Source organism: Porcisia hertigi, chromosome 28 (genome assembly GCF_017918235.1).
Source record: "Porcisia hertigi strain C119 chromosome 28, whole genome shotgun sequence".
NCBI lineage: Eukaryota > Euglenozoa > Kinetoplastea > Trypanosomatida > Trypanosomatidae > Porcisia > Porcisia hertigi.
This window is the reverse complement of record NC_090587.1, coordinates 186,003-213,843: the sequence shown is the minus strand read 5'-3', so window position 1 is coordinate 213,843 and position 27,841 is coordinate 186,003. Positions and strand designations below refer to the sequence as shown.

The following is a 27,841-nucleotide window of genomic DNA, read 5'->3' as shown; positions in this document are numbered from 1 at the left end:
GAGTTGAGACCATAACAAGTGCGATCCATCGGAATCGGGGCTTGTCCTCCCCTCATGTTTAGTTTTTATGTGCGTAATGGGGTTACCTACTGAATGATTACGCGATTACACTGAGGGGAGAGAGAGGGTAAAGGAGACACACTCAAACACAGTCATTGCTGCTCCACATGAGCAGAGAAACAACGGCTCATGAACTTCGTGTGTGTTATGGGGGGGGGGGGGGGGGGAGGAGGAGGGCGAGATCGTGGATTCCCCCTTGACGACTGAAGGTGTCTTAACGTGGCATTACCGGGCTTGTCAGACACCGGCACGCACCACTCTGGTCCGCACCTCTTGATGCTACGATAGACGCATCGGCTACGGCGAGCTTGGCCGCGCGGTCTCCACCGCGTCTGCTCTAGCCCGCTTCAGCTCCGGCTCCAACGCTGTCACGTCGCTGCCACCTGCCGCTGCAGATGTTCTCGGAATGCCTTGCTGCGCCTTTGATACCTCCTCAGCAGCCTCTTGGCCATCTTCAATCACCTCGTACGCCTCATCGTCGGCCACCAGTACACCACCCTCCTCGCCCTCGCGCATCATGCCAACCAAGCGGAACACGAGTTTTGTGCGCATGACATCGCCCTGCCTTTTGAGCTGAATACCTACCCTAACTCTATCCAGCAAGCCTGGCACTTTCTCGAGCTGCTCCCGCGGGATGCGACTCTCCTGGCCGTACTTTGGTACAAGCACAAAGATGTGCGTTTCGGAGAGACGCACCACATAGCCCTCCTCCTCAGGTATCTTTCCATCCTCGAAGTTGCGCAGGTAGAAGCCGGTGAACAGGTTCTGCGAGTCCCGGCCTGCCCGCTGCGCCTGTTCGTGGCGATAGTTGAGGTTTTCTGCGATGGCCTCCATCTTCTCCGTATTCATATGCTGCTCACTCACCCCTGCGATACCGATGGCGGCGGCCAGCTGACGATGGACGATGACATCGGCGTAACGGCGGATGGGCGACGTGAAGTGGGTGTACATGGGCATGGCAAGGCCAAAGTGGTAAAACTCGTCCTTGGGGATGCCGCCACTGGAGAAGTACTGGGCCTGTCGAAGGCATCGCGTCGTGAGAATGCGAACGAGTTTATTGAAGTACGGGTCCTGAGGATCCTGGCACTTGTCAAGTGACTTGTTTAGCGTCAGCGAGGTAGCGTCATCAAGGCGTACGCGAAGCTTTCCGTACAAAGCGTCATTCAGCGTGTCGAAGGCCCCCTCCGCAGGTCGTTCGTGGCGGCGCAGCAGCGTCCACTGTGGGTAACACTCATACACCTTCGCCGCTGCCGCCGCGTTGGCGTACAGCATCCACTCCTCGATCATCGAGTTCGCCTCGAAGGTTTGGTACACCTGCATGTCGGTTGGGTTGACGTGGTCGTTGTCGACTTTGAACTTGAACTCCTGCGACGCCAGGAAAAGTGCCCCGTCCTTTTCGCGCTGCTCTTTGAAGTGTTTGCTAAGCCGCATCAGCTCGCGCAGCGAGACAGCAATATCGGAAAAGTCGGTAGGGTCATCAATCATACGTTGCGCGTCGCCGTAGTAGAGTGCGCCGCGAGAGCGGATGATTGTCTTGCCAAACCAATCCCGCACCACATTCAGCTTCTCGTCAAACTCCCAGAGAATCGAGAAGGCGTAGCGGTCCTCAGCCTCCACGAGCGAGCAAAGGTTCTCTGTCAGCAGCTGTGGAAGCATGTTGATGCGTCGGTCCACTAAGTAGACACTTGTGCTACGCTTTGCCGCCTCCTCATCCATAGCCGTGCCCTCGTGTAAAAAGTGTGTGACGTCAGCAATGTGCACACCCACCTCGAGGTGGTTGCCGTTCACGACACGGCAGTGCAGCGCATCATCGATATCGCGACAGCCAAGTGGATCAACACTGACAATACACAAGTCACGCAAGTCCAGTCGCCTAGCCTTCTCTTCCTGGGTCACCGTCCATTGCCCCTTTGGGAGGCAGTCGTAGACAGCCTCACTGAAGTCGTAATGGGGGACGTCGTTCTCCAAGAGAATCACCGTCGCCTCCGTGTCACGGTCGCCGATTTTGCCCAGGACTTCAACGTAGTGTCCAACTGGAAAACTACTGTACAGTGGCCAGTCATCAATGACCACGCTAAGACGCTTGTCCATCAAGTCGTGCACGTGGCGGGTGCTGATGCGAATACGCGGGATCCGGTTATTCTTGGGTTGGAAAAGGATGGACACACTGCCTGACGTGTTGGCTTTCACCTGCTCAAGCTCTGCTTCATCAAGACTGCCACAAAATGGCCGGCGGTTGCTGGAGAGAATGCCCACCACTTTGCCGGCGGGGCTGAAACCGGCTTTGAGGGCATCTTCTTCGCTTGCAGTCACTGCAATAGGCTCCGACCCCTTGGGGCCACTCCAGTCAGAAACAGGCAGTAGCTGTACCGCCACAATGTCGTCGTGGATCGCGCGATTCATGTTGGCCCGACCCGGTATGACTATTTGCTGGAATGCGTGGCCGTCAAACTTACCACGGACCGCGCCAAAGAAGCAACTTGTTTCACTGACGCGCAGCTTGCCTTTGTACAGGCTCCCGTCTAGCACACCGGCTTCCATAGCAGCTGTGCTGAGATACGGCGTGAAGAGCTGCCTCGTCGCGGGTGACTCTTTCATGCCCTCCGGCTCCTCGAACTGAATTTTCTCCAGCAAGTCCGAGTCGCTGGAGATGATCTGCTTGATGTAATCACGCAGCGACACGCAGCGCAAGTTGCTCACCCCCTGGGCCCCCTCTGACGCGTCCATGGCTTCTTTGAACGCACGATCGTGCGAGACGACCACCACGCCAGACGTCAGTGATTCCGATGTCCCAGGGAAGGCAGCTGCCAGATGCCGCGCATACCACTGCGCCGCCACTCGAATCGCGCGATCGTTGAAATCGTTCGGAGACTCTGCTGCTTTTCGCATGCAGTGCGTTTGCTCATGTCTGTCGTTTGCAAAGACGGTGCACTGTTTGTTTTCATCGCAGAGGAGGCGCTGCAGCCGAGCATAAATGGCCTTGTTGCGGTTCTGCACTTCGCTCATAACTGTTGTCAGGAGAATTATGTTTTGCACGCGACAATCCTCCAAGGCATTCATGTTGTGTAGGACAATGTTTGTGTCAGGTATGACCATGGCGGCTGTCGGGAGAAGGCACGGATCTCTTGCTCCTGAGACAGCAGTATTGGCGCACAGGGGACAGTCGACGATGCCGCAGCCAATGTCTTTGCGCGTGACAACGCCGCCGCCGGTTCTCACGGAGCTACCAATGGTGTTGCGCACATTGTGAATAGACGCACGCTTCTTGGTGAACATCCTTTCACCAGTGGGAGATCTACTAAAGCTTGAGAGTGCAGATGCAATGGGGCCTATCTCTGGTCGACAACAACAACAACAACAACAACTAAAAAAAAAAGAGGCGCCAAATAACGTTTCCTGCTTTTGCACCTCTCCCCACCCTCCCGCAGCGATAAGAGCAAGTGGAATCGAGAGATGGAGGTGAACTGAAGAAATGTATTCAAGCAGTGCTTTCACCAAATGGCGTCCACACACGAGGACGCAGGAGCCACAGCAAACACACAAACACACAAACGTGTACTCTTCTGAAGTAACGCGTAATGGTTGTTGTGGGGACACACACGTTTTCGAAAAGCGAAGAGAGAGAGAGAGAGAGAGAGAAAAAGGGGGAAAAGTGCATAGGACAGAGACGACGAGAATGAGTCCGCTAACCTCGCACACCACACGGGTCGTCGTCGCTAGTCCGCATGCCGCATACAACAATTGCTGCCAAGATGTGTATGTGTGTGTGTGTGGGGGGGGGGGGGCGTGAGAACGGCGAAGATCGTAAACTACGACCCCTCCGTCGACAAGGTCGGACCCTCCCCTCTCCCCTCCCCTCCCCATCCACTTGCCAGTATATCATGGGGACATGGGAATTAAACAACTCCCCCCCAAATAAATTATGGATCTCTTTCAGTTGTCTGTGACGCATAATACGTACTCCTCCTCCCCTCCCCCTCCCACTCACCTCGTGTTCCAGATGCTCTCCAACGGTTGCGGTGTCATCCGGCCAGCATGAGCACAGCAGTCAGATGAGAAGAGAACCACCAACGACAAACAGCAAAAAAAAAACGGCGAGAAAGGCGAGCGACTAACTCTTAGCAGTTCGTCCAGTAGTGAAGTGGACTGGAGTTTCGGCGTGCGAGAGACTGTGACAGCGCCATCAAGGCAGCGGAATCAATGATAACCCACATGACAGGGCGGCTGTCATGATTGGGGTGAGAAAAGGCCCAGGGATAATCGCAGGTGGAGGGAAGTAGTAGACGCTGCTCTTCCCCTCCCAGGGAGGAGGGGCAAAGAAGGCCCGGTGAAATTCACCGAACGTTTTGCCGTTCGCCTCCACCCCCCCCTCTTCTACATGAACGGTCCCGTTGTGGTGTTGGCGCAACTTGCTTGATTCTTGAAGCCTTTCTCGCCCTCACGGATACCCACGAGAGTTGAGGTGCACTCGGTAACAGCGTCCACAAATTTACAGCACTGCTCTAAAGTCTCCTCTGCGGGGTCGCTGTCGGCGCCATCCCCGCAGGTCCGGGATTCAGGCGCGGACGCGCAGTTCCAACCTGTGACAAAGAGCTGAACCGACTCCGGAGAAGCCACAGGAGATGCCTGACCGTAGAGAGGGCTCTCAGCGACCGCGCACGTCGTCCACGACGTGATTCCGACTTCGACAGATTTGTCCAGAAGTCGTGCGGTGCAACTAGACTCCTCCGGTAGTGCCAGCGCCAGCGATTCCGGTGAAACGCCCACGGCTAAAGCTGTTTTAGACGCCGTCTCGAGCCAGCGGGGAGTCAGGCCTGTCACAGCGGCCTCCCATATCACGCGTTCACACCCGCCTGTCTGCCGGAGCAACTGACTTGTGTACTCTGCGACCCGTATTGGTGGTACGTGCGTGCCTTCGTACGCACACGTGAGAGCCGATCGCATCCAAGCACGCCACCGCACTCGGCTGCTAGCAGCGACCGCGTCCATCACTCCTGGAAGCACCTCCCCATAAAACGCGTCCACTGGGATGCCAAAGTCCAGCTGTGCCACCAGGGGTCCGGCTGGGACAGGTACGCACAAGGACGAATATTTGCCGCCGTACAAGTCGCTATTGATGAGAAGAGCTGCCTCTTGGGCTCTGACCAGCGTCACCAGACGATGTTCCTCTACTGCCGCCTCCCACGCTGGCCATGGCCATTGTCTCTGTGCACTAGTAGTGGCCAGCGTCGCATCTGCCCTGCGTGACTCCACGTAGTGTACCAGTGAAGCCGGGACGAGCACCTCGGTCGCGCCTGTGAGACTGAGGGCGCCGGTCACGATATCTACAGCAAAGTCTGCCAGTGGCGCTGTCCAGTCATCTCGACCAGCCCTCCGCATAGCTGAGCGAAGCGCACAAGGACCACACTCCAACATTTCCACTCGCTGCGCCGTCGCTCTCAGGGGAATCATCAATGACATGGCGGCCAGGAATAGACATGGAACAGGGGTAAGAGAAAAAGAGTGTAGAGATTCACCAGTGCGTGAGCTCCACTCGGGGCCTCTCCCGTGTTGTTTATTTTTTTGTAACTATTCCGGCGATTCCCTTAGCAGAGATGAAACGTTTGTGGAGGTGGGGACAGAGGCGGGTGGGTGCGGGGGGGGGGGGGGCAATGGTCAGCGCCAATAGGAACCAAAAAAAGGGGGAGAAGGAAAGACACACACACACACACACAAAAGTATAAGGGGCAAGAGAGAGGAGCGAATATGCGGGTTGAAGGTGCACACGAGAAAGCCCGCATGAGCTCGTATACTGGTATCGTGTTTGACTAGTGCGTCAGAGGGGTACCGGCTCCACTGTCGCGCGAAGTGCATCCGTGCAATGATCGGTCATGATGCAAAGCGCGAGTGGCAGTGAGTCCATAGAGTCGACTTTTAGTTTACCGCGTTAATCTCTGTCTGTCGTCACGAGTTTCTGCAGCGGCTGGCAGACACCGCAGAGCTGAGGGGTCATGTGTACCCCACGAACGCAAAGACGCACGCAGTCGTGCGCATCCAAAGTCACTGCACCGGTGTGTGTGCGTTCTGCGCGTGGACGTCTGCGTAGTTGTTCCCGTTTCTCACGAATGATTTGTGAGAGTGTGTAAAGTCAAACGGCAACCGGCAGAGAGAGACAGTCCCGCAGGTGGTAGTGAGGGAAAGGGGGGGGGGCGGGGCGGGGCGGAGGAGGAGGGGGGGATGCGAGGGAATCGGCGCGGCATCCCCAACAAAACAGAAAAGGGGGGATGTAAAGACCAGCTTAAGGACACACTAAACAAAACTCATGGGCAGAAGATGGGTGGTTGGCGGGAAAGACGGCAAGTGGGGGATCTGGAGAACGGACAGCCGCATGACCGGCTGAGAATCTTTGACTCCTCCATGCCACTTTCGACCACATTACCTTTCCCGACTCTCTTGGATGGCACCTTAACGGACCTATTACCGGCCACTTTTTTTGCCCAAGGTTGACCCCACCCACCCCGGTCGGCATGCCGATCTCGTCTCCCCCACGGGTACTTTCTCAACTATTACTCCTTGTGCAGCTTCGCCGTCAGCATCGCAGGTGCGAAATGCCTTTGCCCCCAACACGACTTCACGAACGGAGACCAGGCGAGCAGTACGGACATGTGTGCCACATCAATCATGGTGTGCAAGGGCATCTCATGGTACAGTGAAATGCCCAGACACGCTACAGCCACCACACAAGGCACAGCCAGCACGCACCGCCACCGGCAGCCACAGCCCCGCAACTGGTCAAGCACCGGAGACACACACCACACCGCCAGCAACGGGCACAGCACCCTAATGACGCTGCACACGTGATGGAGGGCTAATGGCAACTCGCACTCCCACCGGCGACTAGACGGCGAGAAACCGCAGCAGGCGAAGAGAAACGAGCACTGTGTGAAAAGCGCGCCCAGAGAGAGCAACGATAGCCCAACGCCGCAAAACGCTGTGAAACTACGTGTTGCTTTTCCAATGGTGTGCGATAGACTCAGTGTGTACGCCGCTCCCACGGCGTGGGGGACAGCCAGCGGCACAGCGACCCTTATCAAGAAGGCAACACCGTTCTCCCCATACCGGCGCCCGTGCAGCTCGAGTTGCGACGTGGTGGTGGGGTAGTCGAGCCGGTAAGAGAGATGTGGCCCATTTATCATCCGCGCCGCGATCACGCACAGGTAGACTATCGCGAGTAGGTTTGGGTAGAAGAGACAGTGGCGACGCCGCGCCTGCGCGAGCCCAGCAGCTTGCACCGATTCGTCTTGTGACTCATCCATTTCCATCCACTTGTTTGTCTGACACCTTGTGAAGCCACGGATGGGGTCGTTTTGTTCGTCATCCTCGGCTAACCCACGTACCCAGAGCGCGGTTTGAGGTTTGGCCTTGAAAATGTGTTGTGTGTAGTCGTGGGTGCTTTGCACCACCGTCACACTTTCGTCGTCATTGTGCGACCACCGTGGTCGGGCTGTATACGGTGGCCGCGACACACCTGCATCCACGTGGCCCTCATACAACATCGAAGAGCACAGTGCTGGCGCGGCGTCCGAGTTCAGTATTTGAGCAGAGGCCATCGACGAGCGTGACACGCGGCGGATCACCTAATTCTGCAAATAAAAAAAAGAGAAACCACGGGCACGCACGCACGCACGCAGACACACACACTCCTTCTCTGGTGAGTCTTCACCTTCAAAACCTTCGAAGACGGCTCTTATATATGAGTAAATATATATACTGAATTATTTCTCGCAGGGAGCGAAATCGATCTCTACTGAAGCTCTACAGAGTTGAATGTGCAAACAGGCGTGGTGTGCCGAGTTGCGCGGATCGTCACCCTGATTTCACGGTAAAGTGCTTCCGTGAGGAGGCGCAAAAAAAAAAGGAAAATTCGAGAGGGAGGTTAGCGGTGATGGCAGAAAAAGTACAACAACGAAAGAGATCCACGCAGGATAAAGGCGAATATGACGTTGGTGTGGGATAAAGAAAACCAAATGAGCTGTGCCGGTGAGCATCGCACGCGGCTCACCTTTCCGTGGTGCTTCGGAGACCAAGTGACGTACGCGTTGGGCCTCTATGACAGCGCCTCACATCACACGCCAAGAGGATAAGGTGACAAAAGAGGTAAAAGCAGTGGTGCCCCCCTTCTTCCCCAATCTCGGCTCGATGTGTGACGGGGTCACAGCAGCAACACATTACAGGTGAGCGAACAGAAAAGTTCGCATACGTGCACACACACACACAGAGTAAAACATAGTGTTTTTTTTTTGTGTGTGTGAGCTTAAGTGGACAAGCTTTGCGCGTACGTTTTCAAGGCGGGGGGGGGGCCTTCTCTTAAGGAATGATTGCTGTAAATTACTCTGTCGAAAAAGAAGGGGATATTCCTTTTTCTTTTTGTTAGGTCGGCAGTGTCCAGGCACTTCGTTACACGTACAAGCGTGGGATGGAAACAACACAGAAAATACACACACACACACACACACACACACACACACACACAACGTATAGAGGTCCTTGCATATCCGTATATATATATATATATATATACATCCGTGTGTGTGCCTGTGTGTTTTTATGCATACGCACGACGGGGAGCAGTGGAGTTGTTTTTTACCCGAACCCCCGACACACCACCTTCGGTAGCAGCACTGAAGACCCCCTCTCGCCCCCAGCACCCACCCCCCTCCTTGCCTTAGGAACAGGACGTCTCCCTGCTAAATTGGGGGTAGAGAGCGGAAAACCCTTGTTATCGACGCTGTCAGAAAAAGAATGGGCAGTGTCGGTGTGTATACGCGCAGAACAGATATGTACACACACACACAGACACACGTACGAAGCACTCTTCAATGAGGTGGCGGACGTGGGGGAGAGACCGATGCACTGATCCGTGACTAACACTTTAATGGCCATTTTTTACTCCGTTCGACGACACGGTCGGTAGGCGCCAGAGCGAAAGGCGCTAGCCACGCCGCCGCGCCCTCGGCCGTCACCCTGCTGTCGGCTGAAGCCGAAACCGCGTCCAGTGCAACCACCACCCATCGGGCTGCCATGCTCGCTGAGGCCATCGCGCTGACGCTTTCGGGCAACCCGCACCGCGTCGGCGTCGTGGCGAAAACTGCACCGTGCGCCTTTATCGCAATGACCACTCCGCAAAAATGAGCGACACACGGGAATGTCGTCAGGGGTGCAGTGCCAATAGGGGCATTCCTCCGCGAGCAAGCAGCGGCTTTGAAGGAAGCGCCGGCATGGTACGCGACTGAGTCGCTCCAGCTCCTCCGGCTCCATATCAGACCGCTTGCGGAGCGGTGGGCGCTCGCGTGGTGCCTGGGTCTTCTTTGGACGGAAGCTGCTCCGAATCGCCTCCTTGTCTTCTTCCGTGACGAGGGTGAAGCGATGAAGGTGAGAGGCGTGCACAACCACGAAAACCGGGAACTCGTTCACAAAAAAGAGTCGCCGCAGATTCTCGTTGAGGGTGTCGTACGGATCAAGGAGGAAGTACCTTGCGTCGCTGCCCAGCCGCTCCGCCTTGGACAGAATCACGTACTTTTCCTGCGCCAGGAACGCCGCCACGAAATCCCGCTTCTCTGCCTCTTGTAGAGTCGTCGGCACAATCGGCGGCATTGGCGGCATCTCCTCGTAGGCGCGCAACGCGGGCAGCTTCGCTGGGGCGCTTGACGGGGACTCGTTTGTGGCTGCTGTGGCCTCAGGTTCCACCATGGCGACGGGTGTGTGTGTTTCATTGCTTTCAACCTTATCGCTCACGAACTTGGTCACTCCCGCCAGGGATACCGCATCCACACCTGCAGGGAGAGGGGTGGCCGAAGCGTCGTGCACCTTGGCATCCAGAAGCGCAATCGAGCTATCCTGCTGTGTTGCTTGCGTCATGTCAGACACCTCGCCTTCGGAAGACTTCGTGGCCTTTGCTGTCGAACCGCCCACATACTTGGAGGCACGGTTGTACTGTCGGTTGATGTGGTAGCATAGCAGTGGCGGATTGGTTGCCCAGCAGTATTTGAGGATATCACCGAGGCGGTGGCGCTCGCTACCCCAGTCTGTAGAGATGGTTGTCACATCAGCGCCGTCGTCGGTGGTGTAAAACTGAAACTCACAGCGCCACACGACCGTGTTCGTCTTGCGGTCGAGGCGACTCGTGTTCTCCTCGCGCTTGTGCATGCCCTCCGATGTGATCTGGCAAATGACACCGCGGCGCCGGGCCGCTTCACGCAATGCATGCAGCGGTGGTGGCAGCGCCTTGTAGTTGTACCGCCATGACGTGCGGGGGAAGCCGCGCTCGACGTTCCCGATGACGCGACGGCAGTTCTCGAGAAAGTGGTAATCACGCTGCAGCTGCTGATCGGTAAATTCGCTGAGCGGCACTTTTAGCGTTACATCTCGTACGCCAGTGCACTGGAAGTCTGTCTTGTGCACGCGCACACATATCATGCTGCATGTACGACGACCACAACCGGGACACGTGTACATGGCGAGCGTTCCGCAGACACAACACTCGGTGAGCTTGCACGCCACCAGTGGTTCGGCGCAGCGTGTGCCAGAGGTGTGCGACACCTCTCGGTCATTGAGTAGCGCGGTACTTAACGTAGCTGTGTAAGTTCCTTCTGCAGTCTGCAACGCGCGAAAGCGAGGGTCGTCGTCTAGCTCCTCGTTTTCGTTGAACCCCCCGTCATCCTTTTCGCTGCCGCAGCTCTCACTGTCATCGTGCTGGGAGCCGTCATCGCTTTCCTGCACGTCGTCACAGCCCGAGCTCTCGGTGTCTTGGTAATGGCGAATGAGCTCTTGAGATGCCTCCCACTCCCCACCCCCGACATCAAGGCGCGGTGCCTCATAACTTGTCATGTCTGCTTTGAATGTCTTCAGGTGATTCATTGAACCTCGCATGTAGAAACCAAACGTCGTGAGTAAAAATGACAATGGGGTGAAAATGAAAACAATGGCAAAGGGGGCGGGGGAGGTGCAGAGCAGAAATGCTACGGCCGCTGTCCCTTTCCAAGACGGATAGTCTGCGATCAGCACGCCCACTAGACGCTTCAGCAAGCAAAGGTGGGAGACCCCGCGTGACGATCAAGTGCACACACTCGAGTACAGAATGTGCAATAAAGAAACGACCAGGGTGCGTCGCCGGTGTCGTAGCCCACAACTAGAGTGCCGATCTGTGCGGTGCTTCTCTGGTGGTGGTGATGACGGCGGCGGGCACCTTTTTTTTTTCCTCCCCTTTGCCGTCTACTCACGCACGTTAACCAGCGGACGGGAATATGTGGGTATGGATGAATAGTGTGTAGTGTGTGTGTGTGAGAGAAGGGGGAGAGGGGAGAGATGATGACAGAGTGTTGTTGACTCGCGCGCACACAAAGCAGCGAAGCTGACGTGCTGTTTGAGTGGAGAGAAGAGAAGAATAGAAAGCGACCTTTTCAAGACAAGAATCGATCATTTGAGAGGATGAAGAGAGCAGGGGACGCGCGTGGTCGTCATGACAGTCTTCCGCAGCACAGTGAAAAACGACAAGGTGTGTGTAACCGCGCTGGGTGGTTAAACCCGAGGCCAGGCGCGTCATGCAAAGTGTCAGCTGCGCACATCAGCAGCCTCACTTTACTGCAGTTCGTGTTGCTTTACCCCCCTCACGAGAATAGACACTTAAAGAGTATGTAGGGGGGGGGAGGGTGACAGCCTCAAGTGATGTCGACAAGAAATGACACAATCTATGCTACTGTACATATCTGCGGGTACAAAGGTGATAGCGGCCGTGCATCGATGCTGTAGTGTGGGAGCTTCTCTCTCTGAATCACATGCTGGCAAGCATCGAGGCAGCTAAAAGTCGCCAGCGCCCCTCTGCTGAGGCAGAGATGAGCGGGGCCAGTGTCTCCGTTCCCGCCTTCTCGCCATCGACATCCATCTTATACTTTTTCTGCGCGTAAGAAAGCGCCATCTCCAGCAGTGTTGGGGTCATGTAGGGTACCACTATGACTGGGTACATCGGCACCCCATCGTCAAACTCAATGGGTGCCAGCGGGCTGATAGGCTTGGGGACCACGAAATGCATTCCCTTGCGGTCACCATGGGCAGAAAACTGCTTCGATGAGGGACGGTCGACCTTGGTCGGTGTAGTAGAGTCCGCCGCACTCAGGCGCTGTTGATAGTGGTCCGCGACTTGAGTGACAGGGACCTGTCGAATAGCATCGAGAGGCGATGAGCCACTGTAGTCCAGGAGCGACATGAAGGGTATCTCTACTGGGTCAGTGGCGAGCGGCCCGTCAACATCATGGCTGTGTGAATTCACTTCAGTGCGCAATGCGGAGGTGGTTTCGGTTGTCGCAGCGTCACTCGAGGCATGTTCATCGTTTTTGTTCTGCATCGCTACACGGCGCACGGCCCCCTCCCAGAGTTGTAACAAGTCGCGACAATACCCACTCACGATGGCGCAATTACGCTCCACGAGGAACACCTCCCCAGAGGCGCACGCCAGAAGCACCATATCCTCCGGCCCCACCGCCGTACACGTGGGCAACGGCGCGGGTTCTACTGGATTGACTTTGCGCTTCATGAGATGATCAGAAAATTAAATTTGTATGTTCAACGAGTGCACGTATGTCGTAGAAAAGGGGGCTGTCCTTTCCACCTAAGGGGGGAGAGAGAGAGAGAGGGGCCCGAAAAACACACACATTTAACGTAAAGATTGCAATTCGAGTCACATCAAACGCATCAGGGATGTGTGTTATACTATACATTGTGGACAACGTTCCTGCAAAAGCAAGCTGAGTTAAGGTGACTTTAGCCGTACATGGGGATTGGTCTCTACTCATAGCCCCCAGCATCGTAGGCAGGCTTACCGAGAGCTGCATAAGTACGCCCCACAGACACGCGACTCCTACCCAGGGTGGGGGGCATTGACTTCAGTGCCCCCCAACGTCCACAGAGACGACGGCGCGGCTTTACATCCTTTCTCGCTCATGGATTACTGTGTGCGTGTGTCGAAAAAAATTTTTCTTGTTTTTTTTTTTTGCGGGAGAGGGAGGAAGGGGGGAGGGGGCGCAGTCCATCGACGGGGGGCCCCATCACATCACCCAGCTCAAGATGCGTATACATATATCCCATGGATAAATCTCCAAGAAAGGCTGTGTTTGCAAACGTATGGTCTACTTTTGTTCAAGACTCAAGTTGTACGCCGGTATTGGTGGGCATAATTGATCAGCACTCCAGCGCCCGTGCCACACGCATCACTGCCAGGGCCCCCATTGTGGGCACCTCGAATTTGGGCCACTCCTCTGACGGTCGGCAGTTGTAGCGGTGCTTATAGTAGAGGTACGACACCACGACGTTTAGCTGATCGCCGTCGAGACGCGGAAAAAAAACGCGGGCCGAGTTATCGGTCTGAAGGGTCTCCTTAAGAACGACAGGGTACCGTGGATTCGACAACATCGCACTCTCGACAGCCGTTTCGCCCGGTGCATCATCAGCGTTCGGTGCTGCGGCGTCGACCCCATCCTCCTTGCTCTCACCTCCTTTGTCGTCAATGGTTGTCTCACGCGCTTCCCCGAGATGCTGCTCAGATGTGGGAAGGACGTCCAGGGCATTTGTGCTTGGCAGAGCCGTTTCCATGGTGAGTAGCTCGTCCCTTTTAATGAACACCACTACAACGTCCTCCGTGTTGAGGGGAACACGTTTTCTAAACGCGAGTCGTAGCACGGGGGAGTCCATCAGGCAATCCCGGTGAACAAAAGCCTCGTCACCACTACCCGCACTCACGACGACGTAATCCTGTGGATTAATATAGACCGTGTCGATGTGCGACGGAGGCGGCGGAGCCGTCCACATAGCATCGAAGGGCTTACCGCTCATCTCTGCCGCTATTGTTGAGGCCGCCAAACACTTCAAGACCGGGTGGAGAATCCGAAATGGGCGCTGAACGTCTATATGTGGATGTTCTTTTTCTTCAACTGCCGATGTGTTCCGTAGACGCGTACAGGTTTAGTGCAGCTGTTTGTGTGCACCATCGATAGTGCAGCAGCCCGGGGATTTGAGTAGGGCGGAAGGGGGGGGGGCTTAGGGGGTAAAGAGACGTAGTTTGTCAAACACAGCGTGACGCAAGAAGATGAAAGCGAGAGTATGCAAACAAAAAAATTTCTCAATTTTCTTTTTGCTTTTTTTTTCAGTGAATGTGTTGGGAGGAGAGAACAGCTGCAAAGTGGGGGGGGTGGCGGTTGCCTACGTTCCTAGCGCTGCGCACTCCCGGGGGGGGGACATCGTTCATGACGTTGTTCTTGTCAAGCACAGGAGCACTAGAATTAGCGCCGAGAGGCGACGCACGCGGTCCAGCAGCGGAGAACCACGTCCATCGGTACTCCCTTGACAGTTATTTATGGGGTGCATCTTTCAATGTCTTTTTTTCGAAAGAATTCAGTCACCCACCATGACGTCGCCTGAACACACATCCGCGACATGAACAGCGCCTAATTGCGAGTGTTGACGCGTACCCCTCTCGATCTTTTTGTGGCTGCTTCTCCGCGTCTTGCCGCACCCGTACTGCAGCCCAACAGTGACCCCGTCTCAGAATCGTAATAGAGGGGAGAGGTTGAGAGGAAGACAGAAAGGACAGGGAAAGTGAGGTCCCTCACGGGTATAAACACCAACGCATAGAGGAGTGAATATTTGATTGCTGTTGATATGGCGTCCTTGAAACCAAAAACAAAAAAATAATGGGAGAAAGGAACAACAAACATTGGCCATGGGTTAGTGCGTGAATCCACGTGTGTGTACGTGGAGGGGAGGAGGAAAAGAGAGGTGCGTGTACATCCGTGTAGGTTCTTGAACCAAGCCTACTACATTAAGGTATGTCACAAAATCACCACAGAAACCATCACTGGTCTCAGTAGACGAGCCTGGGGGAGAGGGGGGGGGCAACAACAACAATGCGAAAAAAAAAGACAACAAGTTCAGCTGACCAGGAAAGGATGAAAAAGAAACCTTCGAGACATTCGATGAGGCTTTGGCGGTTATAGCACCCCAACAAAACGAGTACGAGGCCACGCACAGGGGAGGAGAGGGAGGAGGGAGGGGGAGGGGGGGGGGAGGCACCATTGATATACGCCCACAACACACTCCTCTACCCCTCTTCATTTTCATCTCCCCTACTCGACAGCATATAAATAAAAATGTTTGATAGGGACTAAAGCGAGAACCTTCTCCCGTTCCCCCGTTTGTGCACTTACACACACACACACACACGCGCGACAGAAACAGAAACAGAAACAACTGTGAAAGGAATTGAAAGAGGAGAAAAAGGCGGTCTTCCATCATCCTCGGTGCCCCGCTCCTCCATTCATGCTGAGATGACGCAAAGTGCCGCCGCATGTGAGTTCCCGTCTCCACACATGACGGTAGTGTGTGGGACTTGGCTAGGAACAGAGCTGTCCGGGTACAACGTTCACGCGCTTCGCAGTGAAAAAAAAACAGTTGTACGCAAGAAAGACGCATTACACCAGGAGGTGAATATCATTGCCCTCCTCCTGTCTTCCTCTCCCCCCCCCACCACCACCACCATCACACACACACACACACAGTAAAAAAAAATTTCAAACATATTTGGGGCGATCGACAGTTTCACGCTGCTGAGGCCACCACCTTTTTTTTGTCCTCTACTCCGCTTCACGTCCCTCTCTTTCAGCCTTGTCGCATGTCAGTTCCCAGGCCGGACGGTACGTGCCGTCACTTCTCTTCAAGCGTGGGTTTCGGTTCGTGTCGGCGCACCGCCCGAGAGATGAGTAGCCGCTTTCGTACAGGTTGCATTGTGGGACACACATAAGCCGAGTGTAGCTCCACACATCGTTCACAGACCAGTGAAATATGGGGCAGGCACGCAAGAAGTCTGGCCAGCCAGGGGTCGTCCTTTCAACTGCCTCCGCTTGGTAGCGGCCGTGAGGGTCTGTCTTGCGCGTTCCCATAAACACCACCTTGAGCGGGCATCTTTCCGTGAGCGTCCATAGGCTGCGTCGCATGTCCTCTGTTACACCCAGGTGGACCAGTGGCAAGCCTCGCGCGACCTCTTGCATGTACCACTCACGAAACCTTCGCAGCTCATCAAACTCATCATTATGCTCAATGACAAAAATGCAGCATTGTGCTAGCACGGAAGCTGGCATTACCCTCCGGAGTAACTCGAACATCACTACACTGTCCTTTCCACCATTGAAGGCAACTCCGATGTCGGGCGGTGAATAGCGCTTGAACATGTCCTCAATTAGGTATTCGGATGCTTTTATGCAGTCCATCAGCTCTGGTGCCATGGGACATGAGGGCATTGAGATTGTGTGATGGCCTATAGAGTCACCATCGCCACATCCGCTCTGATCCACCGAGGCGCTTGAGGCGGCCATCGCATACTGCGTTTGCAACAATGAAGCCAGCGGGGGGGGGGGGGGGGGAAGGGGGGCGACAAGAAGACGAACGAGTGCTGGTGAGGTGAAGAGGTAAAGACAGAAAAACACTATAAGAATCCCACACAGAAAAGTTAGCGATTTATGACCAGCGACCAGCACAGGATCTTCTCAAGTGTCGCGGTTGAAGCCGCAAGTGATAGCAGGGAAAATCCTTCAATGAATACACCAGGATGCCTTTTGAGGCAGCAGCTGGGGGGGGGGGGGAAGAGGAAACGAGAGGCAATCACCTGCTCAATAGCCAAGGAGGTGTGTGTGTGTGAAGTGGGGGGGGGGGGCGAAAAAAAAATGAAGGAACAAACCTCGAGCAGCCCTCCCGGCAAAATTGTGGGGGATATGGAGAAAAGGCTGGTTGTGCAAAAGAGAGTATGTTCCTCTGTATGGGGAGGGGGGGAGGGGTGAAGGAGGGGATGTCGCGGTACGTGGGGTTTGAAAGAGTGGATCGTGACGCTCGAGGCCTCTGCACCACAATATGCGGTGGCCTTCACGTCTTAGTTACTTTCACAGGGAAGTGTGGTGGGTGAGTGTAAGATGACTAAGCAATATTATGGCGAGAGAAAGCCAAGAAAACTAAAAAGAAATGAAAAAGGCGATATGCTGGCGGTGGTGCTTCCTCGCGTATGTGCAACTGTCTATAGAGGGTTGCTTTGGGGATGGAACAGCGGAAGCCGGTCTACGGGTACCAATATCGACAATAGGGGCGCTTGTAAGAAGAATAATAGTAGATGCATCACGAGGAAAGAAAAAAGGGAGTCGAGTCAAGGGGAGAAAGAAACAGAGAAATGCATGCTTGGCCAAAAATTTAGCACCGAGAACAATCGGTGGGCCATGGAGGAGGGGAGAGCTCCGGAACAAGGCCGGTGCTTCTTGTGTTGTGTGCCAGAGTTCTCCATGGCATCCGCGACACATATCCTTCCCAAATTCACATCCCAAGACAAACTGACGCATGCCGTATGCTTCAGGACAAGGCACCCAAGGGTAGGGGGTGGGGGAGAGAGGAGGTTGTACAGAGAGAGAAGAAAAAAGAGCGTCTAGTGGTGAGGGGGCGAAACCTCAGCGATGTCCTGCATTTGCCGCTCATGCAGCACAACCAATGCACTCCCTTCACTGTTTCAACTACCAAAACCAATCACTTATAGCTGTCAATAGGGTAGGAGGCGGCCAGCACTATCCCTTCCCTGGTGCCGTTTGAGGCGACTGTACGCCACACTCTTTTTCAGTGTTATTCCGTCCTTTCTCCATCCCCCGCTCCCTGGGGCACGCATGTGCGTGCCGAGTAAAAAAGACGCTGCGCCACAGTCACCTCTCAGCCCCATCCCATCCCTCCCCGTCCACTTACACGCATTTGCACACGTGAATTGACGCCGCAAGGCTGTTCAGGTCGGTGCTAGGGAAAAGGGTCGCACGAGCAGGAACGAGAAGAGGGCCGAGGGCAGCGGGATCGAGCGGGACACAGGAAAAATAACAGCGCCATTGTCAAAGGCGGCACTCTCCCGTAGTGCCCGCTCCACATGGAGGGCAATGCTTCGGGCGAGTAACACATCAAACGCAAGAATGCCGTGTTCAGTGAAATACTGTAGGGCCGTCCAGTAGAGCTTGCGTCGTGCGGGCGTGGTGTGTGTCGTGGACAGGGCTAACCAGCTGCGCAGGCACAGCGAAACAAGAAAAACCACATCCACGTGAGCACTGGACATCAATAAGATGCTTGCAGAGTGGTGCTGCTCCAGTTGTTCACACACCGCCAGCACACGAGCGTCCGTGTTGGCGTACAATGCCCATTCCTCAGCGCTGCGTCGCACTATACACTTCTCTATGTCCTGCCATGTGAGCCGAAGCGACGTTCGGTTCACTAGGAGGGTTCGAATAACGGCCGCCAGCGTCTCGGACAGGCGAGTCGGGAATGGTGCCGGCACCTTTGTCTCACATGCAGACGGGTCGAGACCCGACAAGACGTGCAGAGTGTGCAGCTGCAGCTGTCTCACCTCCTCCTCCTCCTCCTCTGTGGAGGTAACGGCGGTGATGTCGCCAATAGGCAGAGCTTCGCCCTCCGCAAAATTATCCACATCGCACACGGTATCAATAGTCAGTTGCGCCTCGAAGCCATCCAGGAGAATGGCGGGCAAACGCTTTCGACCCTTGCCGGAGGTGATAAAACGAACCATGAAGTAAATCGGATCCACGCCGCGGCGCTCTTCGCATAGTCGGCGCAGTTGACGGATACGTTGCTGTGCGACGGCTGGGTCAAACCACATCCGGAACTCTGCAGACGGTCGCACAAGCACACAAAGTGCCATGGAAGAAATCAGAGTGAGAAGAGATTCTTCTCCGAAAGGGGGGCGATTTATCGTCCCAGCGGACGAATCGTCGTTGGAGGCCGAGTCTTGGGTGAGCTGCGCCGGATCTAGCCAAAGGTCAGCGACCTGCCCCCAAATATTTTCAAGAGGCTCTCGACTGGAATCACAGCGACCAGTCCGGCCACCAGCAGGAAGAGCTGTCGATTCGAGGAGGAGGTAGATGGACTGGTAGCAGACGCCAGCGCGGGCTGCACGGGCGACACTGAACGCGTCTTCACTGAAGAACACGTCTGACCCACCGACTTGCGGATACACCTCCACGGGCCAGAGAAGCGGCCAAGTCATGCGTCGTCCCACGGTGTGAGGGCTTAAACGAAGTAAGGCGCGCGATGCGTTACGCGCAGCTTCTGCCAGCCCATCGCGAGCGGCTGTGCACGTCGACCAGCGAAGAAGCAGTGCCACTCCATACGGTGTGAGAGAACGCACGCAGCCAGAGCCGCACGGCTCCCTCTTCTCCACTGGGAGTCTTGACGTGGTCGGGCAAGCCCAGAACTTCGATGTAGTGTCAAGCGCCCCACCACCAACCTCTACAATAGCGTTGAGAAGTTCCTCCCAGTGCGGTGGGGAACGAGTGACATCGTCTCGAAACGCCTCCACGTATGGCTTTATGGCAGCCCATCCGGCTACTGTGGTCGAGATCCAGACCAGTTCACTCCAGCGAAACGAGCCTCCGCTGCCCCACACATCGTTGATAACGGATGCGAGAGTGTTGGGCAGGTTTGGGGTATGAACCTCCAGCAAACGTGTCCAACACTCGCGTACGACGTCTGAAACCTCAAGGGTGACAGTGCGAAACGAAACGTGTGGCGATGTCAGTTGCCGTCCGCGAGTTATCAGCAACTCTTGAGACTTGGCAAAGAGAGGGCCGTCCAACAGCCCCCACATATGCGTGCTGCACCACATCGCTTTTTCACCGCTACTCGTGAGCAGTGTTGCGATAAGCCGTAAGGCAAAAGAAAATTGCGCATCGTCCACCGGTGACGCCACTGCTGGGTCCCAGCCGAGCACGACTTTCGAAGTCACCTCAAGGCAGCTTCCTTTGTCCGTCGGCGACAGCGACCCAGCGCAGCGGCACAGCGCAGGAGCCCCAACCAGATACACGCCAGAGTCTCGCCACACCGGTTCACATAACAGCCGGAGAAGCGTGTGATACAGCTCCTGCCACGATTGTAGCGACGAGAATGCAGACAGGCTTTGCGCCTCGCCACATTCACTCAGTTGTGGTAGAAGCCATAGCAGGACGCACGCAGCGTGGGGAGAGGGAAGCTGTGCCGCGATATCGTCAACAACAGACCGATGAGATTTAAGAATCGTCTCCACGGAGAGTGAAAGTGATGGGCGTGCCCACCACAGCGCTAGCCACGTAGCGTGAGGGTCCACGTTGCTCAAAGACTTTCCAAATGGAACGACCACGTCAGTCAGCACGCGCACAAAAACATCCGTCACTTCGTGGTCCAGTAGAGGCAGCCATCCCTGTGGCAGCTCCACGAGAAGGCGATGCAGGAAGCCTACAGGAATCGCACTGAGTTCTTCCTCCGCGCCCGCCAGGGAACGCACGGCAGAAACAACGGCATACACAAAGTCTAGCTGTGCACGTGGAGGAAGGGCCTGAAAGAGTGACAAGGCCGTCTCTGTCCAACAGCCCCCCTCACTCAAGCACACTCGATCTACTACTATCCGTTGGAGATCAGCAAAGCTCTCGTGCTGGACGATGAGCTCTGGACGGTGTTTCAGTAAGTACCGCAAGCTATCGAGCTGCTCCGTCTCGTCAAAAAGATGATTGGTGGGGCTTCGTATGGCAGCCTCCAGCGTACGCAGGCACTCTTCGTCTCTACGCATCGCTGCAGAGACCGCACCCCCGGGCGTCGAAGTGTCGAGTATCTCGAGGCTCTCCCACACGCCGGGCTGGAGATCGCTCTCAAACTGCAAGACGTTCACCTCACCAGACATATTCGTCTTCTCTTTCGATGACGACAACGATGATGGCGACCTAGTGTCCTCCTCTTGCCAAGCCACAGCGGCGGTGTGGTGACTTGATTCCATCACATCAAAAGCGCGCCTCATCAACTCGTTCCATCCTCTCCCCTTCGCGAATGGCGCCTCACATGGGACGTGGAGTTGTGATTTTCCTTCAATGTGAGCTGCCCGCAGGCGAGCCGCCTCTCTGGACCACCATGTCGTGTCCCGTGCAAGCTCCTCGGTTTTTTCGTAGGTCTCCAGGTACCGGTCACAGATCCAACGAATGGCCCGTACCGTTGGTGTCGACGCAACCGCCGCGGATGAGCCCCCCTGAGCGGCTAAACGTGAAACAACGGCCGCCGTGGAAACGCCATCAACTACGGAAGAGGGGAGAAGTGAGGTAAACGAAACTGCGCCTCCACCGCCGCTGCTGCTGCTGCAGATGCCACTTGGGCCATTTGTGGCGCGTCGTACGACATCATCCAGACTTTCTGTGTGATTGGCTCGCGGCGGGAAATGCATTTGATGACTGTGTGAGTGAAAGTGGGGGGGCGGGGAGATGGGGAATGAGGAGAGGAGTAATTATGATGCTTCTTCACACCGCAGCTAGGGTGCATAGGAGACAAATTATGTTTGCCTTTTTTCTTTGGAGGGTGGGGGAAGTGGGCAGATCTGTGATTGGGGGCACTAAGCCAGTCTAAGATCTACAGGCATCCAAATCTCCAGAACACCCTCTCAAAGGCAAAATAATCGAAAAGAGAAACAGCTGCTCCGTGCGTCGTGTTGCGGAGGCTGGAAGCTCGGGAGGAGCACCTCTGCAGCTCAACTTGCCCAATATTGAATTCCCGTCTATACACACGGCTGTTTCATGGCCACTATAGACGCTGTGTTACTCGCATGGGGGTCACTGTGAGACGACAGTGACCTTCACCTTCCTACTCTGCTGCTGTAAAATCGCTGTGTGCATATATATGTCCCTTCGCCCAGGAGGAGGAGGAGAAGAGGGGGGGGATGAAGTCACTTGGGTGTAGCGACGGTTATGGAAGTGGAGAGAGAAACAAAAAAAAAACTGCGTAATAAGCTATAGAGAGGGATTTGGGGAAGGACCACCGCCTGTGTGGTGTCAGGTTCACCTGGCATGCGGCACAAGTCGCCCTGAGTGAGAAAAAGCGGGAGGGGCACTGATGCTCGAGCGCCTGTAAACCGATGTCCAGATGTCTTGTGAGGGGGGGGGGGCGAAGCGAGACTACGCAGTTCATAAACTCACGCAACCGTTGCACTGCGAATCGGTTACCCCCCCCCGCCTCCAGACAACTGCCCTCTCCTTTTCTACTCTTCCTCACGCAGCTAACAACGGTTCATCGGGAGTACACTGTTCCCAGCGTTGAAATCGTGCCTTTACGTACACGTCGCCTGTAGCTCATTTTTGTTTTCGTTTATTATTGATTGAGAGCGCTCGAAGAAGCAGACGCATACACATACACACACAACAAAAATAAGAAGGTCTGTACCTTTCTCCTCTTTTCTTTTGGGTCTGGAATAAGTGGGGGAGGGAGGGGGGGGGGGGGGGGAGGGGGCGACACACACAGTGGATGTGCCGTGGCTACGCTAAAATCTCTGCCTATATATATATATATATATGCCTACATATTCCACTTCAGCTCCAGACACCAATGCTCAAACTAAGCAGCTATACTCGACGCTGGATTACTAAATATCGACAACAGTATCGAGCAAGCATCATCATGCAAGCACACAACTCCTTCACGAGGCGAGTACTCCCATCGACTGCATGCGTCGATGCGCAATTTCATCTCAGCCGCTAATGTAACACATGAGGCACACAAATCCAGCCATGCGAGACTTTGGCCCCCTCCCCGCTATTCTGCGGGAGCAACACACATGGGAAGAAATTTCAAAGACGAGCGAGAAAAAAAAAAACAGACGCGTTTACATCATCCGCATGACGGCGCGCAATGTAGTGTCTCTGGAAGACACCACCAAACGAATCAACCGCTTGCCCCCTTACACTGTACCAACGACCAAAGCAATAAAAAAAAATGCTTTTTGATCGCGCCACCCCAACCACTCGCCCTCTCGCACCCAAACACAGACACACACACAGGGAAAAAAAAGGGCATTTCGCCCCTCCATGTGTGTTTCGTTTTGTTTCCCCCGCTCCTGCCTTGGAAGTGTACACCCCCCCCCTCTCCTCACGCGGTGCAGGTGCTGTTACTCTCCGAGGCCACAAGCGGGCCGCGATATGTATACCGAACTTCCGGCTTTGCCTGTGAAAGCGGCGAGTACCCGGATTTGGGCAGCTCCATCGACAAGGCATATTCTCCGTACATGTCCCGCAACGGAGTGGCGCTAAGGAAATATGGGTTTTTGCGCAGCGGGTAGTCAGTGGTCGTGCCGTAGGATGTTGACCACGACGGGAACCAGCAGGCTGAGAAAAGGCTGAACGTTTCGCCGGGGCGAATGCCGTAGACGTGGTAGTCAAACCGGCGGCACCACTCTGACTTATATGCAGTGTACTTGGCCCATAATTCCCTCTTGTGCTCCAGACGCTCTTTCGACTCCATCACACCAAATTTACGACACTCGTAGTCGTTCGGCAGAAAGCCGGAGAGGCGGAACATGCTACGGTAAAAAAAGCAAAGCTCGGTGAAAATAAACGTACCAAAGGAGACAAAAAAACGGGTCGACGGGTGCGGACTAGTGTAGCGCATCGACGCTTTAGAGCGTACCCACATGCTGTAGCCATACCCGATAACCGCAGAGATACAGTGCTCGTACATGCGTACGCCGGCTGCCGTGTTGATAAAGGAAGGAGTGTGGTCAATCACCGGAAACGGTGTCCCCATGATGTGGCGTGTGAGGTTGAAGTTTGTGTAGTCCGCGTTGGTGATCGTCCGATACACGGAGTCCCGCCGTTCAATAGACAGAGAGGTGCGCCAGAGCTGAAATGACTTCCACGCGAGCTGCTCCTGATCAGAGAGCTCGCTCTCGGTACTAGGGGCGTAGCGGGTGTGTTCGGTCGCCACAAATATGGGTTTGCCGCTACCGTCTACACCCCCGGCACCGAGCTCCACCGCTGTCGCCATCCTAAACTGGGTTCCTAAGGATAATGATCCTCACGATTAAAAAGGATAGACAACCGCCTTCCTTTTGGCTATTATGCTCTTGTTTTTTTTTCCTCACTGTATGAAGGAGGGAAAGGGGGGGGGGGGGGAAGGGGAGCGCGCTGATCTCGCAAGTAGTGGCTTACGGGGCAATAACGCCACGGATGAGCCGCAGTACGTCTGTGTGTGTGTGTGTGTATGGTACGGGTGGAATGTAGTCGCTAGGGGATCAAGAGAAGAATTGTATAAAAATTTAAAAAAAGTGCATGCCGACGGTGCAGGAGTGGAAATGCAGGGCTATTTTCTATCGCACAAATCTTTGTGGGCAACGACGGTCCGCCTTGCTATGAAGCAAAAAAAAAAGTATAGACAAAAGAGCGGGGAGCAGGTGGTGGGGGGTGTCTTTGTTGCCCGTTGGCTGTTGTGGTTTCGAGAGGTAAATGCTTTCCGCCCATTAGACCCGGACACACACATACAAGTAGAGGGGGAAAAAAGAAGGAAAGTGTGTGCCACCGCATACATGTCGGTACACTGCACAATGGGTGAGCGTAGCAGTGCCGAATGGTATCGACGAAAGAATGACACGAGGAGCAAAGTTCAAAAGTTGATGTGTATAGGGGAGGCCCACAGGGTGCGTCCAACTGCCGTCAGCTGCAATAAAACATTCCTTTTTCCCCTCACCTGCCCCTCTATATACCGAAGGGGAGAGAGAGCGGATCGAATTGAGCACGCTCGTTTGCTTGTTGATGCGACAACGTAGTAAGCGCTGCAGAGACTCTACAAGGAAAACCCCTCCGCTGCAAAAGAAGAGCACCAGTTATCCTACACCTCCAGCGAATTCACTGAACTTGGCGGCGGCCTGAAGAGGCAGCGAGGCTCGAGGTCAGCGCAGGTAGTTCCAATCTCACCCCCCCCCTCTTTTGGGAGACAGGAAATAAAATGAGAGTTACATACCCCCCCGGAAAGCGCCATTTTTCGTTTTTTTTTTCTATATTGTGCACGGTGTAGTGCTCTCGCGTGTCGGGTGACACGCAGATCGAAGTCGAAACACATGCATGCTCAGGGAGCATGCAAGAAACGAACGCACTCAGCGCCGCGGTTGCGCGGGCGACCTCGTTCTCAGGGCACACCCTACAGAATGAGAAGCCCAAACGAAGAACAAATAGTCCAGAGAAGCAAAGGCAAACATCGATTACACACGCACAGTGTAGTGCGCATACGTGCACGTGGCTTATCATCCTGTCAGATTTACCCTCCTTTTCCGAAAGCGGTGCTCGGCTGCATCCCTAGCCTGCATAAATCGGGAGCTGTTCATTGCGCACCCCTTTCGACATCTGCCTCATCTCTCCTCAACTACCACTACGGGTACCGGATGAGCCGCCCCCCCCCCCCACAAAACCCCTGCGCAGTGAGAGCCACTAAGATCGACGCTGCAATGAAATCTATATATATATATATACCCATGATCATTATCGTCAGTGCGCCAAGAGGAAACAGTCAGTCAGTCAGTGAAATAGAAACCGGTGCACTACAACAGCATTCCCCCTATCCCATATTGACGGGGCAGAGAAGGTCCGTCCTAGACTCTAGTGGCACTGCGCGAAACCTTCTCATGTGATGAAGCCCAAGCCACCGCTAACATCGAAAAAAAAAAACTCAGCGGAGCCTAGAAGAGATATAAACGCAAGCAGGACTACCATGGCCTCGCAGCCCCCCTCCCCCCCCTCCCTCCCACATGCGCACACGACGACTTTTGAGCAACCTGCAGTGCCGCCGACCCACCCATCCCCTCGCTAAAGACGCATCGCATCATGATTTCCGCAACAGAAAAAAGCTTCTGTCGAATGACAGAAAAACCTCCTCCATATCAGGAGCTTAGAAAACAGAGAGACATCTACAAGTCTGTACCTGCTCACAGCAACAACACACTTGTTGAAACCCGGAGACCAAAAGTCCTAAATTCGTGCAGCCGTCTTCAAACGCGCGAGGTGAACCAACCAAGAAGCATGCCGGTCCCCACGCAGGGTCGCCCTTTCTCACACTGCAGCCCACAGCCACGCCGCGCGGCCCCGCCACCAGCCGCCTCGGCCCGCAGCACTCTGCGCGATACGGGGGAAGGAGAAGGAGCGCAGGCTCCGCACACACAAGCCGGCAGAACTCCATCGTGCAGCTCGCCGCTTCTCCGGACGCCTCCGGCATCGGTGCCTCGTCACTCTCTCCCGGACAACCACATCGCAGCCACGACCATCGGCTTATCGCCGAGAAGAGCAAGGGGTGCCACGTGCCCTACCGCGCGCACACACACGACAAAAAGCCCCGCGCAGCCACGTTACTGTGTGCAGCACAGTGGCGGCAACAAAGGCGTGAGCGCCCCGCTCCCAGCCACCCGAGACCCTCGCTCAGCATGTCCGACACAAAGCCGCGACACCGGCTACCGCGGCGCTAACGCCTCGGGGTGGGTGGCGGCACAACAACGCCGGCGAGGTGCCAAGCAGCACCCCACCAACGCTCCACGTCGCAACCGGCACTCGCTCACCGCTGAAGGGGAAGCCTTGTGCACCACATGGGAATCAGAGTGCAGGTGCATCGCAACAGCCACCACCGCTACGACCTGTCCCAGTGGGCAGAGCCCTCGATCGCAGCGGTCCGTACAGCCCGCGCCAGTGCCCAGCGAGAGGAGGAAAAGAGAGACCGAGCGGCACAGGAGACGCACTCAGCTCCTGTCAACGCAGCCGCCGGTTCTGTTACGCCTCCGACAGCAACAACCACAACAAATAAAAGAGGATAACAACGAATACAGGAAACACAGGCAAACTCAAACAGACATGCAAAACTGGGCGAAAAGGGGGAGAACTGCACGCGGGCAGTGAGGCACAAAAAAAAGAATAGGGAGACAAAAACACGTGAGGGGGGGGGGAGCAGAGCAGCAACACGCTCCTCACACACGCACGCACGTGCAATACTCGAGAGGCACTCCGTCAGCTGCGTGCTCGTCTTCCTCCCCGCAACAACAAAAAGGGCTGTCCGAGTGAGAAAAGAAAAAAACAAAGAGGGGAGTTCAGTTATAAAAGAATACAGTTATATATTAGTGAGCCCCTGCACAGCCGCGCTGCTGGCCTTCTGGGGGCCGCCGCACGACATCATGGTGCACGCATCACTCAGCTATGGGCTACTGTACTCCTGCAGGACACGGAGTGCAATCAGGCGCAGAGGTGCAGCGCCTACAGACGCATCGTCCCCCAGGTCATCGGCACAGATGCAGAGCTCGGGGCTGCCAGCAGCGCAGCGTACTTCCCGTACAGCGCGGCGTTCTCCTTCGTCGCACACACAGAGTCATAGGAGGGGCACGTCAGCGTCCCAGAAGAGAAGAGTGGGCTCAACGTCGGCAGAAAGAAGACTGTGCCAGGCTTACACCTCACGAAATACCCCGCACCACGAACCTTGATCGCATATACGGTGTCCCGGCACCAGATTTCGGCACAAATGCCATATTGCGAGTGCTGCCTGGATCCAATGGAGAACCCGCTCGGCGTGTCCAGACACCGCGACGTGACACCAAATAAACTTCCCGCGAGCGACCTCTCATCTGCGCTGCAGTCCCCGTGCATACTTGGCACCACCACTGGGCAGTAGTCCATAAACGAAGAAAAGCCACTTAACCCGTAGTTCGCGCAGTACCCATGATAACTCGGCACCGGTGATCGCTGAGTCACTCCCACACACACGCCGATACTGCTGCGGTCCGAGGTGCACACCATCTTTTTCTTATTCGTATCGCAGAACATTCCAGGGAACTGCGACACGCCGTTGAGCACACATTTTCTTTTGAGCAGGCCGCAACCCGCGTTCTGCCCGTACGCCATCGGCTCCGCGTTGCTGTAGTTGC

At 55.3% G+C, this 27,841-nt stretch overlaps 9 protein-coding genes across 9 annotated transcripts; all 9 read right to left on the bottom strand.

Moving 5' to 3' along the window:
• Positions 1 to 357: 357 nt before the first annotated feature.
• Positions 358 to 3,336, bottom strand: JKF63_03450 (uncharacterized protein; the record flags this gene model as incomplete). The annotated part of the gene is made up of 1 exon (XM_067899453.1): positions 358 to 3,336. One exon carries the CDS (start codon positions 3,334 to 3,336, stop codon positions 358 to 360), a length of 2,979 nt encoding a protein of 992 aa, XP_067755692.1.
• A 1,098-nt stretch (positions 3,337 to 4,434) lies between these two features.
• On the bottom strand, positions 4,435 to 5,511 carry JKF63_03449 (uncharacterized protein; the record flags this gene model as incomplete). Its single annotated transcript, XM_067899452.1, has 1 exon — positions 4,435 to 5,511. The coding sequence occupies one exon, from the start codon at positions 5,509 to 5,511 to the stop codon at positions 4,435 to 4,437; it is 1,077 nt and encodes a 358-aa protein (XP_067755691.1).
• Positions 5,512 to 6,605: 1,094 nt separating this feature from the next.
• JKF63_03448 (uncharacterized protein) lies at positions 6,606 to 7,595 on the bottom strand (the record flags this gene model as incomplete). The annotated part of the gene is made up of 1 exon (XM_067899451.1): positions 6,606 to 7,595. The coding sequence occupies one exon, from the start codon at positions 7,593 to 7,595 to the stop codon at positions 6,606 to 6,608; it is 990 nt and encodes a 329-aa protein (XP_067755690.1).
• Positions 7,596 to 8,985: 1,390 nt separating this feature from the next.
• JKF63_03447 (uncharacterized protein) lies at positions 8,986 to 10,968 on the bottom strand (the record flags this gene model as incomplete). The annotated part of the gene is made up of 1 exon (XM_067899450.1): positions 8,986 to 10,968. One exon carries the CDS (start codon positions 10,966 to 10,968, stop codon positions 8,986 to 8,988), a length of 1,983 nt encoding a protein of 660 aa, XP_067755689.1.
• A 901-nt stretch (positions 10,969 to 11,869) lies between these two features.
• JKF63_03446 (uncharacterized protein) lies at positions 11,870 to 12,628 on the bottom strand (the record flags this gene model as incomplete). The annotated part of the gene is made up of 1 exon (XM_067899449.1): positions 11,870 to 12,628. One exon carries the CDS (start codon positions 12,626 to 12,628, stop codon positions 11,870 to 11,872), a length of 759 nt encoding a protein of 252 aa, XP_067755688.1.
• Positions 12,629 to 13,272: 644 nt separating this feature from the next.
• Positions 13,273 to 13,923, bottom strand: JKF63_03445 (uncharacterized protein; the record flags this gene model as incomplete). Its single annotated transcript, XM_067899448.1, has 1 exon — positions 13,273 to 13,923. The coding sequence occupies one exon, from the start codon at positions 13,921 to 13,923 to the stop codon at positions 13,273 to 13,275; it is 651 nt and encodes a 216-aa protein (XP_067755687.1).
• A 1,796-nt stretch (positions 13,924 to 15,719) lies between these two features.
• JKF63_03444 (uncharacterized protein) lies at positions 15,720 to 16,457 on the bottom strand (the record flags this gene model as incomplete). Its single annotated transcript, XM_067899447.1, has 1 exon — positions 15,720 to 16,457. One exon carries the CDS (start codon positions 16,455 to 16,457, stop codon positions 15,720 to 15,722), a length of 738 nt encoding a protein of 245 aa, XP_067755686.1.
• A 1,436-nt stretch (positions 16,458 to 17,893) lies between these two features.
• JKF63_03443 (uncharacterized protein) lies at positions 17,894 to 21,352 on the bottom strand (the record flags this gene model as incomplete). The annotated part of the gene is made up of 1 exon (XM_067899446.1): positions 17,894 to 21,352. The coding sequence occupies one exon, from the start codon at positions 21,350 to 21,352 to the stop codon at positions 17,894 to 17,896; it is 3,459 nt and encodes a 1,152-aa protein (XP_067755685.1).
• A 1,691-nt stretch (positions 21,353 to 23,043) lies between these two features.
• Positions 23,044 to 23,937, bottom strand: JKF63_03442 (uncharacterized protein; the record flags this gene model as incomplete). The annotated part of the gene is made up of 1 exon (XM_067899445.1): positions 23,044 to 23,937. The coding sequence occupies one exon, from the start codon at positions 23,935 to 23,937 to the stop codon at positions 23,044 to 23,046; it is 894 nt and encodes a 297-aa protein (XP_067755684.1).
• Between the last annotated feature and the right edge of the window lie 3,904 nt (positions 23,938 to 27,841).